The sequence below is a fragment of the Leopardus geoffroyi genome, chromosome X (genome assembly GCF_018350155.1).
Source record: "Leopardus geoffroyi isolate Oge1 chromosome X, O.geoffroyi_Oge1_pat1.0, whole genome shotgun sequence".
NCBI classification, from domain to species: Eukaryota; Metazoa; Chordata; class Mammalia; order Carnivora; family Felidae; genus Leopardus; species Leopardus geoffroyi.
In genome coordinates, this window is record NC_059343.1 from 53,752,982 (window position 1) to 53,766,344 (window position 13,363).

Genomic DNA, 13,363 nt, shown 5'->3' on the forward strand with positions numbered 1-13,363 from the left:
TTATGTGAAACAGCTCTCAAGTGACATGGAGTTCATAGGAGAACGTTAATGAGGAACAATCCAATTGAGGGATTCCTGGGAGAAGGGAGTGCTGGAGCTGGTTTTGGAAGCTAAATAGGTTTGCAATTATACATTACAGGCAATGGAAGCAGAATCAGGAGATTAGCAACATTCTCATCAGCATTTTGAAGAATTACCAAGTAGGATTACTCATTAAAGGTGGTTCCAGTGGATGTGAGGACATTAAAAGGGGTCAGATTTAAGCAGACCTCCCTATATTTTCAAAAGGAGTGTGAAGAAATGGAGGGAGTCATGAATGACTGTGTTGTCTTTTGACTCTCTTTGGTTCTCATAACCAGTTATATCAGCTGGAAAAAGTAAACAAGTCCTGTGAACCAAGTTCATTTCAGTTTGACTTTATGAAGCACGTGAGTAGTACCAGACAATATGCCAGGTGCTTGGGCAGTCACATAAATATAGAAAAATGTGCTTGCTTCTAGGTCAATCTAGGGTGGGAGATACATTTCTAAGTAAATCATTGGACTCTGTGATAAGTGATATGGAAGAATTTTGTAGGGGGGAAATTTCATGGAAATGAGAGAGAAGGAGAGAGAGAGAGGCACACACAGAGAGACATGGTGGGGGGGAGAGAGAAGTAGCCCTGCTTCACAGGGGAGTTGACATTTGAGCTGAGGTATAATGGATGAGTAGCAGTTTGCTGTAAAGAAACTAGAGGAAAATGTTATTCCAGGCAGAGGGAATAGCATGTGAAAACTCAACATGTGTTTATAAACACCTAGCATCTTTAAGGCCTTGGGGATACAGAGACAAATAGAGCTCACAGGAATAGTGTGTTCCTCTGTGTGATATAGGGTAGGAGGATAGACTGAAGGCAAGGGTACCAGGGAGAGGGCTTTTTCAGGAGTTCAGGCCAGAAATTATGAGAGCAAGATACTAGGCCATAGCAGTGAAGTAAAGAAAAAGAGACAGATTGAAAGATGAATATGGAAACTTGAGGGAACCCCAATACTTTCAGGAGGGATGAAGAACAAGAACAAGATGAAAGAGAAACAATCAGAGAGGTTGTAAGAAAACCAGTAAAGTGTGGCGTCACAGAAGCCAACGGAGGAGAGTTTCAAAAGAGTGGGAATAATAGACGCTGGTATCTGTGTGTGTGTGTGTGTGTGTGTGTGTGTGTGTGTGTGTGTGAAAGAGTTGTGGTAGTGGAAAGAATTTCAGTTTTGCAAGAACGTGAAGTGTGATATAAGAGTTACAGGGGGTGAGTTCAGAAAGGACAGCTGGTCCCTTAGCTCAAGGAGGCAGATCTTCATAAGTAGAACTAAAGTGGCTTAGGGAAGAAGGCAGAGAAGTTGAGGATGAATCCAACATTTCAAATTGTGGGAAACCATAGTACAGAACTGATGCTATGCTCCTGACCAGTGCTTGAAGAATCTGTTCTCATCTTCCTGTTTTGTGTTGTGTTTTTGTTTTCCAGCCATTAATGGGTTTCTGTTCTCTAACCTGCCCAGGCTGGACATGTGCAAGGGTGACACAGTGGCCTGGCACCTGCTTGGCTTGGGCACAGAGACTGATGTGCATGGGGTCGTGTTCCAGGGCAACACTGTGCAGCTTCAGGGCATGAGGAAGAGTGCAGCCATGCTCTTTCCTCATACCTTTGTCATGGCCATCATGCAGCCTGAAAACCCTGGTAAGTGACTCAACAGCTGTCCCTAGGCTGAGAGGCTCTGTTGGGTATGGTGCTGGGTGAGGGGGGAAGGTGAAGAGAAAAGAGAACAAGTTAAGGGTTCATGGGAAGTTTTCAAAACACTCTTATCTCCTCTCTCCTTAATGTGCACTCTGTTCTGGTTATTTGGATTTTTTCTTAGCTGTAGGCAAAAAGTAAAGAGCTAAGGAAGTTCTTTTCTGGAACAACAGGAAAGAAATATGGATACTGCCCAACAACAGGGCAATTCTTATATGGGTAGAGGGTGGACTTAACTGTGTAGTCCCATAGCTATATAGAGATTTTATAGCTAAAATCCTTGCATTGCGAGGGAGGTCCACAAGATGTACCTATCTATAAAGTGCTTTTAACTCTGATATTCTATGAGGATTTGTGCAAACTTCTGGTGGGAGTGGGGTGGGGTGTGCTGTAACAAATTCAGCCCAGGAATCAGAACATAAAACCTTTTAGCCCAAGGTATTTAATTAATTTGCTATTTAATTGTGGTCTAACCAACCCCCACCCTGTGGCTGCATTTCATCATTCTTTTCTTTCTCTGTCCAGCCCCCTCACTTCCTCCCTCCCTTTCCTTTCCCATCTTCCCTTTTTCCTCCCTCTTTCCTTTCCTTTCTCTCCCTCCCTCTCTCTCCCATTGTTCATGCCCCTCCCCTTCCCTCTCTTTGTCTATCCCTTTCCCTCATTTCCATATCTTTCTTTCATAAAGAAAATTAGCTAGAATATTTCTTTTTTTTAAATATGGAATTTATTGTCTAATTGGTTTCCATACAACACCCAGTCCTCATCCCAACAGGTGCCCTCCTCAATACCCATGACCCACTCTCCCCTCTTTACCACCCCCCATCAACTCTCGGATTGTTCTTAGTTTTCAAGAGTATTTCTTTAGATTCCATCTATGTCTGACATTTTATAATGCAATAGTACTTTTTCTTTGCAGTTTGTAGTGTGTATTATTTTTTTAGGCAGTAAGTGACAATAGCGTTTTCAGAAAAATTTGTGAGTTCCATACAGTCTCCACTAAACTTTTATTTTAGTTCTGTAAATTCCATTAGTGTTTGGAAAAAAAAATCCTAAACCAAACAAGTCTCCTTGACAATTTAATAATTTCATTCTGGCACTACATTTGAAAAACATTTGACATAAACCTGGTCTCCACAGACCTCTTGGAACTTCATTGCTGGCCATCTACCTGGGGCATACTTTCTTGGTTAAGGAGAGATGGTGTTAGAAAATTAGAAACAATGGTTTATGGAGATGAAAAAAAACAACAGACACAAATGCTTGTAGTAAGGCCTAGGGTGGAAAACTTCTAAATGAAAAGACTTTCCAGGAAGGAAAGAAGGAAAGAAGGAAGGAAGGAAGGAAGGAAGGAAGAAATAAGGAAGGCAGGCAGAGAAGTCAAAGAAGCAAAAGGTGAAGGGGAAGAAAAAAGACCCTCCTCTCTATCCTTGACCCCAAAACCAAACCCTATGTTTACTCTCCTTCCTGCAAAATTAGCCAGGCTCCTCAGCCAAGTTTATATGTGTCCCTATGCTTACTCTTACTTTGGATAAATGAAATTATTTTTGTACCCACACAAAAGGAGTCCCAAGGAGGGTTGTTGTAGATGGTTTAAAAACATTATAATTGGTGATATGGGGGGAGAGGGAGTGAATGGGTTTATTAAAGACTTGAAAGGTTACTCTTGGTCCAATATCCGTTAAATATTAGCAAAAGCCCAGACTCTTTTTACCTTTGCATTTTCCAGATCTTTCAAACTCTTTTTTCTTTATGAATAATTAATGAGTAATAAATTGTTGGAAGTGGTAGAACACTTTTGAGATAATCTCAATTTAGTTACTTTACTAATGAGAGGAAAGACAGAGACCTGGATGGAGGGGGTGATGATTTACTCAGGTTAAATACCTTGGCTTTATTTTTTTTTCTTACTGTCTTGCCCTTTCCCTATCAAGTTCTATTAATTCTTACTCCTAGATGATCTCTTGAATCTGAAGTTTCCTTCATTCTTTCCCTGGGGGCTTGATATCCAATGAAGATTGAGAGAGACCTTTGGGAGTAGCTCTCCAAACCCAAGACAAAAATACTGAGTTAATGGAAAAGCCAGCACTAGAATTTGGCTTTGGAATTCTAGAGGAAGGAGTAGCAATGGGGATTGGTAAATATACATATGTAATTAAGTAACTTTGCAGATGCCTTAAAAACACCACCATGAATATTCAACATTTTGTGTACTGGAGGCTTACAGTTATGTTTAACAAACTAGAAAAACAAATCCCCAGAAAAAATGCAGCAAAAGGTTAAGAGTGTTTGATTCCTGTGGGTTTATTGGTGATTTTTAATCCTCTTTTATTTACTTTAAATTTAAATAAGGTTACATTTAATAAAAATGAACAATTGTATTTAAAATATTATCTTGCATACCTCATCTCTTCCAATACAACAAATGATACTGGAATTTTAATAGACAGGGAAACTGGAAGATAAAAAAATCTAGGGCTTGTAATGTCTTATTTCCACCCAATTCATGTTAGATTTCTCAGCAGCAAAGAGAAGAATTCATTATTTATTATTGCCGTGTCCTTCAGGGTGTCTTTCCTTTCCTTCATCATTGGAGCTTTCCTTATTCATCATTCCTCTATTCCCTCCTTTAAAATCTTGTTTTCTTTCCACTGCCCCTTTTTCCTGCCATTTCTCATTTCTCCTCTTCCTCACCCATCCTCTTTGTTTTTCTTATCTTTTTTTTACTTCAAATATTTAATAATAAAAATTCTAATTATTATCTTTAAATAAAAATATTTAACAGTAAACAATATTCAACCACATGCTTCATGTTAATAACAGATAATATCATATTGAAAAAATTACAGTTTAATATAGGAAACATTAACCATCAAATTCCTAGAGGATTTTGACCATAGGCCTTTTTTCTTAGCCCAAGCAATTCTTACTAGAAATGTCACTGAAGGCAAGGTAAACAAAAGCAAACATGAAGCATTGGGACCTAATCAAGATAAAAAGCTTCTGAATAGTGAAGGAATCTTAAAGGCAGCCTACAGAATGGGAGAAGATATTTGCAGGTGACATACATGATAAAGGACTACTGTCCAAAATCTATAAAGAACATATTAAACTCAAAACACACACACAAAATGTCCCAGCTAAGAAATGGGCAGAAGACATGAACATACATTTTTCCAAAGAAGACATCCAGATGGCTAACAGACACATGAAAAGATGCTCAACATCACTCATCATCAGGGAAATGCAAATCAAAACCATGATTAGATATCACCGCACATCTGTCAGAATGGCTAAAATTAACAACTCAAGAAACAACAGCTATTGATGAGGATGTGAAGAGAGCAGAACCCTCTTGCACCATTGGTGGGAATGCAAACTGGTGCAGCCGTTCTGGAGAATAGTATGGAAGTTACTCAAAACATTAAAAATAGAACAACCCTATGACCCTATAACCCTATGCACTGTTAGGTATTTGCCCAAAGGATATAAAAGTACAGATCTGAAGGGTCACATGCACTCCAAAGTTTAGAGCTGCATTGTTAACAATAGCCAAACTATGGAGAGAGCCCAAATGTCCATCGACTGATGAATGCATAAAGATGATATAAATATATATGTATATTCTCTAGCTGACTTATTTCACTTAGCATGATACACTGTAGCTCCATACACATTGTTGCAAATAGCAAGATATCACTATTGGTTGAGTAATATTCCAGTATATATTATATATAATATATAATATTATTTATTATATTATTTATTAAAATACATATTATATATGTATTACATATATATGTTATAATACTATTTATGGATATATCTTCTTTATTCATCAGTTGATGGACATTTGAGCTCTCTCCATCATTTGGCTATTATTGACAATGCTGCTGTAAACATCAGGGTGCATGTGACCCTTCAAATCTGTATTTTTGTATCTTTTGGGCAAATAGTGCAATTGCTGTGTCATAAGGTAGTTCTATTTTTAACTTTTTGACTAACTTCCATATTGTTTTCCAGAGTGATTGTGCCAGTGCATTCCCACCAATGGTGCAAGAGGGTTTCCCTTTCTCCACACCCTCACCAATATCTGTAGTTTCCTGTGTTGTTAATTTTAGCCATTCTGACAGGTGTGTAGTGCTATCTCATCGTGGTTTTGATTTGCATTTCCCTGATGATGAGTGATGATGAGTGATGTTGAGCATCTTTTCATGTGTCTGTTAGCCATCTGGATGTCTTCTTTGGAAAAATGTATGTTCATGTCTTCTACCCATTTTTAACTGGATTGTTTATTTTGTGGGGTTTTGAATTTGATAAGTTATTTATAAGATATTGGCTACTGACCCTTTATCAGACGTCATTTACAAATATCTTCTTCCATTCTGTAGTCTGCCTTTTAGTTTTATTGTTTCCTTTCTTATGTCTTTTTATCTCTCATTTCTTATCTCTCATCATTTGTTCATTCTTTCCTTCTTTTACTCCCATCTATTTTCATGTATATTACTTTCTGTCTCTTCTTTTTCTTTTTTTTCTTCCATTCTTTTTATCTCTCTTCTTTCTTCTTTTTTCTTTCTCTTTTTTACTTCCCTTCCCTTTATTTTCACCTTTTTTCAACTTTTCTTTCTTCCTTTGTTTTCCCCTCCTTTTTTGACTTTCCTTCTTTCCAATTACCTTCTCTTTTTATTCATTTTTCTTTCTTTCTCTTTTATTTATGTCTTTTCTTTCCCCTTCTTCCTGTTTTCTTCTTTATCCTTTTTCTTCCAATCTGTATATATCTTTTATTTCTCTATGTCTTCCTCTCTGTTTTTCCTTCATTTTTAGTCTTCACATCTTATTTTCCTTTTATTTTACAATTAAATTTTCACAAAACATGATTAATATGTTTTCCTCCACTTACTGGTCTAGATATAGGGATGTAAAGATGAATTAGGCAGCTCATAGTTATTGTGAAATGGAAATGATGACACCATTGTCCCAAGAGCTATGGTAATACACAGCAAGCTATAACAAATTCTGTCTGACTTGTAGAGTAAAGCTTTCCTAGAGAATCAGGCCTTCAAATTGAGCATTTAAGTATGAGTAAACTGTCACCCAGCAAAGAAAGGGGATGGGGGGGTGAAGGGAGCATTATTATAGGCAGCAGGAAGCTTATGATAGTGACTTGGTAGAAGCATCTGCCTGAGAAAGGTTACATAAATTGGTTTTATTCAGTGACGTTCAACTCAAGGCAGTATGCTAAAAAACTGTTTGGAAATGTTTGGAGGTACTTTTAGTTGTCACAATGACAGGGGATATGGAGGGGGTCATATTATTATTTAGAAAATGGGAGTCAGAGATACTAAAACTTTATGCAATATGTAGGACAGTCTTAATAAAGAACAATCCCATGCAAAATGTTATTATCAGCCCTGTGAAGGAATACTGAGAAGTAAGGCTTAAGTGATGTAAAGTAGGAGGCTATTGCAAGAGGTGATGAGAGGCTACCAATGGGTGGAAGCAACATGGAAAGAAGGGTTACAGTTAAGGGACATTTGACAGAGAAAATACAGAACTTTTCTGAGGGGCTGAGCAAGAATAAAAGACACCCAAGGTTTCTAGCTTATGTATTATATGTTTTGTGGCACCATTAACCAAATGAGCAAATACAGAAACAAGGGCAGAGTAATAAGGTTTGCAGAGAAAGTACTCATTTTAAGGCATGTTGAGCTTTAAGTTCCTCATGAAATACAGGTGGCGTGGATTTCACAATAGGTAGTTATGGGTAGAAATGTAAAGTTTGGGGAGCAAATTTGAATGGTCTCATAGTTCATGTCCATAAGCATGTAAAGTGATAGGAAAGAAAACTTAAAGCAGAAATCAACATTTAAGACCCAAGAAGGAAAAGAGAAGTCAAAGTAAGGAACCAGCAAATAAGTGGTCAAAGAGTTAGGAGGAGGCTCAGATTCCAAGGACAGAGGAGTGCTGAAAAACTGGCTTGGATAACAATGTTCATATGAAAAAAAATTAGATGATGTACCAGTCCAAAGTCACATGACTTCCTAGAATGTCTTCTATTTGTTTCATTCCCTTCAGTGATCATCAGACTTTCTTCCCCACACCAACTTCTGATCTATGACTTTGGGCAGCATATATGTTTATATATGCATTCATTGGCATTTACATTTATTTACTCAAACGTATTTATCACACATTTTCAATGTGTTAACACTGGGGAATAAAGGTGAAAAGACAATGATTCTTATTCTCAGGAAAGATCCACAATAAACACATCAAAACCTACATAAAACAATAAAATAAATTTAGATTGGGATATATGTCATGAAGGAAATAAAATACAGTGATGTGATAAAATGATAGGAGCATCATTACTTTAGACAGGATGATCAGGAAGACATCTTTGAGAATGTGATATTTAAGCTAACGCCTAAATAATGAGGAGAAAAAAGCTATATAAAGTTTTCTGAGCAGAATATTTCAAACAGAGGGATAAGCAAGTGAAAATGTCCTAAACTGGGAAGAAGCATGGATTTTCAAGGGTCAGAAAGGTCAGTACCATTGGATTGTAGTAAGCTAGGAAAGTGACTGACATTATATCAGGCTGGCAAGATTCATATTATGTAGGGTCTTATAGACTATACTTAGGAGATTGGATTGCATTCTTAGTATAAAGGAAGCATTTAAAGCATTGGAGCAATGTGTTCTGAATAATATTCGTTAAAGAGAGCCTTGAATCCTATGTGAGGAATGGTTGAAGAAGGAAGGGGAAGAAGCAGAGAAGAAATTTGGAATACTACTGAAGTTTTCCATGTGATAGATGATGGTGGTTTTGACTAGGGGAGTGAGGGTGAAAATGAAAGGGTAATTTTTGAGGAATAGCTGATAAGATTTACTGATGGAATAGATGTGGGACAGTAGGGGACAGAGAAGAGTTGGGGAGTAGTTGTGGAAAGAAAAGAGTAGAATCTTTCAAGAAGTATATAAATGAGTGAAAAACTCTTTCGTAAAGAGAGGAGCACTTAGTCCTTAACCATGTGGTTTAGATGTAAAATGAGTTAAAAATAGAGAGGCCAAGAATGTAGAGGTCATTGTGGGTCAGAATAGTCATGGAGAGATTTCTAGAAGAAACGAAACATGAGTTGGGTCTTGGAAAATGAGTGAGCTCTCTTAGGTATTTTGGGGAGGGGTGGGTGAGTACATTCTAGGGAGGAACAACATGAGCGAAAATTCCAAGACAGAAATGAGATATGTGATAAGGGATGTCAGGGACAGCTTTAGTTGGATCACTAGGTGCATTTGGCACTGGATCATAGTCTGGAGCCACCTCATAGAGGCCTTTGAAAACCAGGAGAAAAGAATCTGTAGTGATGGGATAGGTAATGGACAGCAAGGGAAGGAATGATAAAAAAAAATGTTTTAAGAAAGTCATCTTCTCCTGATGAACATTCTATAAGCCTTAACGTTCTTGACATAGAAAGACTGGGGCTTGATATCAGTTCCAGGCAGCTCCACAACTCTCACATTTAAGCCTGGTATCCAAACCTTTTATTATAAAAACCTAGGTAAGGCCAATCCAAAGCCCTCTGATATAAGCATCCCTATAACCAAGTTTTTTGTTTGTTTGTTTGTTTGTGTTTTGGGGGGTTCTATTTAAGCCCACCTTTATTTCCTTGGTACTTGGTAGAAAATAGAGACACTGGTCAATGAATTGTTTGGAATAATAATTATTACAATTTTATTTATGTATTTATAACTTTAGTTATTAAAATTTACTATGCATTATGCTAAGCAATGTGTAAACATTATTATGTTTAATTCTAAAACAGCCCAGTGAAATAAGTAAAATGACTCCCATTGTACCTCTGAAACATACAGAGGATTAACTTACTTCAAGTTATATAGCTAATAAATGTCAGATAGGGTGACCAACTATCCCACTTTGGTCAGAACTGAGGATTTTTCACAGAGTATGGGACTTTCAGTGCTAAAACTGGGAAAGCCCTGGGTTAACAGAGAAAAGTTGTCCATCATGGAGGCAGAGTTTAGTTTTAAACCTAAACAATGGTAGTTTTGCAAGCAGAGCTTCTTAACCTCCGTGCTCATTGCTTTCAATACACTTATAATAATCTGTGGGGTGCCTCGATGGCTCAGGTTCTTGGGTTCAAGCCCCATGTCAGGCTCTGAGCCAGCAATCTGTTTTGGATTCTGTGTCTCCCTCTCACTCTCTCTGCCTCTCCCCTGCTTGTTCTCTCTCTGTCTCCCCTCTCTGTATCAAAAATAAATAAACTTTAAAAAATAATAATATTTTATCCAATGCATAGAAGAACCTTATTTGAAACTACACACTCTGTGCAGTATGCCTAGAGAGAGGCAGGGAATCCCCCAGGCGCTATGCAGGGATATTCAGATTCAGGTTTTGCTCTCTGTTCTTTCTTTAGGGATATTTGAGATTTACTGCCAGGCAGGCAGCCATAGAGAATCAGGGATGAAGGCAATCTATAATGTCTCCCAGTGTCCTGGCCACCAACCTGACTATCATCATCGATACCAGGCTGCAAGAATCTACTACATCATGGCAGAAGAGGTGGAGTGGGACTATTGCCCTGACAGGAGCTGGGAACTGGAATGGCACAACCAGTCTGAGAAGGACAGGTAAGGCTTCAGAAAATAAGATATCACACTTTCAGAGACTCTGCATCATTTTACCAATAAGGAGGATACTAAAATTCTGAGAAGAGGACTTATCTAAGGTCACGTAATAGGATACCAGGAAATCTGGAACCGGTGGTGGAATGCAGATAAGCTGGAACTCAGCACTTCTTCTATGTTGCAATGCTGTAGGCCTGAGGTAAAAGATCTTATCCACACCTTCATGCTCTTAATCTTTGCCTCTTTTCTTCTGGTAGCTAGTAGCACCTATACCAGAAGTTAAATTTTGTAGAGGTATCACTCAAAAGACTGAACACCCCAAGCTTACCCATCACTTGACAAAATGTCATTAAGCTACAGGCTAAGCTGTATAGCAGAAAAAGCTCAACAGAGTGCCTTACGTGAGTTATAGTTTTATTTCCTGCTCACATACTAGTATAAATATGAACAGACCAGAACCAGTAGTTAAACTAATCACTCGTAATACATTCTTTCATCTCTGTAGCTAAGATGCTGATTTTTGTTGTAGAGATTCCAAGCTATCACAAAAGGAGAAAGCAGTCCAAGGCAAGCATCACTGTCTATAAGACAATGACCTAAAAGTTGTAGACATCACTCTCTCTCATAATCCATTATCATGAACTTATTAATGTGGCCATACCTAGCTGGAAGAAAGTCTGGGACTTGGAGGTGGTAGATGGTTGGACAAAATGAATGAAGGGGAGGGTGGTGTACAAGCTTCCAGTTAAGGAATAAGTAAGTTATGGAATAAAGCACAGCATGTGAAATATGGTCAATGATTTTGTAATAAAGATGTATTGGCACAGACAGTAACTACACTTGTGGTAAACATAGCACAAATATATACATTTATCAAATCACTAAGTTGTACACATGAAGCTAATGTAACATGGTATGTCAACTATAGTAAAAATAAATAAATAAAGCCTGGAAAATATAATCTATGGTTAGGTGGCCATGTGCTCAGTTCAATCTAGGTGATTCTATCATTACAAGGAAGCAGAGGAGAACAGAAACTGAAATACGGTTTATCAATTTCCACTACAATTTTGGTGCTCTCAAAACAATTTAGCAATTCTTACCTTTTATGTTGGTTGTTGATTGTTGACATTTCCTTGCTAAGTTGTTCTGAAACCTAGAAAAAATGAATTTTCTTCCCTGGGCCTTAATTTACTCACCTTTAAAGTGACGTGATACAGTTAAAAGAAATTGACTAGAAAGAGATAAGGAGGAAGCAGCAAACTTGAATCCAAGTGCATGATCCCTTGATACCTTCTGGCTGACAGTATAAATGAAGATAAGTTCTGTCACCTCTGGACCACTGATTACACTTCTACCTATCTCATTATCTTATTGTAAATGTCAAATGATAAAATGAATAATAAAGTATTTGTAAACCAGAAAGCATCCCTTAAGGAGGAATCTGTAAAATTCCATTTCCTCCTTACCTCTTCCCATTCCTTACTCAGCAGCAGCAGCAGCAGCAGCAGCAAAAGTTAGTACTCTCCTTGCACCTTGTACCTTGTCCTTTTGTCAAACTGATTCCATCTGAGAAATCACTAAGACTGGAGTTAAGCCCAGGGCTTCTGATTCTTATTCCAGTGTTCTGGCCATATTAATTGTACTAAAAATTCCTATCTGGATTATGGTAAACAAGGAAACATTAATATATACTTAAATCTGCTATCTTTACTGCAGTTATACGACCAATGTGGTGGGAAATCTGACATTAGAAGGATTCTATTTGTGATATGATGTTGGGTCTGACTTAGCTTTCTCAAAAGTGAAATTAAGGAGTCGAAGGCCAGGTGATGTGATACCACTCTTTGTATTCCACTAGTTATGGTCACATTTTCCTGAGCAACCAGGATGGACTCCTGGGTTCCAGATACAAGAAAGCTGTATTCAGAGAATACACGGATGGTACATTCAAGATCCCTCGGCCAAGGACTGGACCAGAGGAACACTTGGGAATATTAGGTGAGTTCTTCCTTGTGTTAGAAGTTTATGCTGATCCTAAGGATGCCGTGTCATATAAGGACCTTTTTTTCTTTCAATTAGTTTTTCCTTATTATATAATGGAACAATAGTCATATATTTTTTTTAAAAAAATCAACCATAAAAATAAGCAATCAAAGGGAGGATTTATTAATTTTGTTGTAACATGAACCGTATTTTTCCAGGAATCTCTCTAAGGATGTTTGATTGTGATAGATTTTTTAAATATACTAATGATAGGGGAACTTAGTAACATGAAAGAATAGGAAAAGCACTGTACAGGGAATCAGTATTACCCTTGAACCCAGTTTAATTATTCATACAATTTATTCACTTTTTTATGGGCCAATGAGTTTCCTCATTCTTGTCCTCACAGAGAAAAAACCCATTGGCCTTTACAGAGACCCCAACATTTTTTTACTCTGTGCTAAACTCCTTACTGACAATGATTCCACATAGCCCTGATTACATAGATCCTTGGGATATTATAGATAATAGATAGATAGATAGATAGATAGATTAGATACATACATACCTACATACATACATTTGGGGTGGTAAAATAAGGATAATTGGGGCCACAATTTTCTTGTTGAAGTATCCTCATCCTGTAAGTAGCAGTATCAGTTAAAGGGCTTCTGGATTAAAAAAAAATGGAACTGGCCATGATTTTCAGTCTAATGACTGAAAACCTTAATTCTAGAGAGCTCTTCTGTGTGTCCTTTCTTCAATTCCTTTAGTACCCTTGTTCCAACACTCCACTAATGAGACTTTTCCTTCTTTTGCATATTTTAGGTCCACTTCTCAGAGGAGAGGTTGGTGATATTCTAACTGTGGTGTTCAAGAATAATGCCAGCCGCCCCTACTCTGTGCATGCTCATGGAGTGGTAGAATCTAGCACTGGTTGGCCACTGGCTGCTGATCCTGGTGAGTTGA

The 13,363-nt window shown here is 37.7% G+C and overlaps 1 protein-coding gene across 7 annotated transcripts in view; it reads left to right on the forward strand.

Annotated features, from left to right (window-relative positions):
• HEPH (hephaestin) overlaps positions 1-13,363 on the forward strand; it is an 85,480-nt gene that overhangs the window by 35,601 nt on the left and 36,516 nt on the right. For all 7 annotated transcript variants that reach the window (XM_045471361.1, XM_045471355.1, XM_045471360.1 and 4 more), the window contains 4 exons: positions 1,496-1,708; positions 10,198-10,411; positions 12,270-12,409; positions 13,223-13,354. In XM_045471361.1, the coding sequence (XP_045327317.1) occupies positions 1,496-1,708; positions 10,198-10,411; positions 12,270-12,409; positions 13,223-13,354 (699 nt within the window). The remainder of the gene's footprint in view (positions 1-1,495; positions 1,709-10,197; positions 10,412-12,269; positions 12,410-13,222; positions 13,355-13,363) is intronic.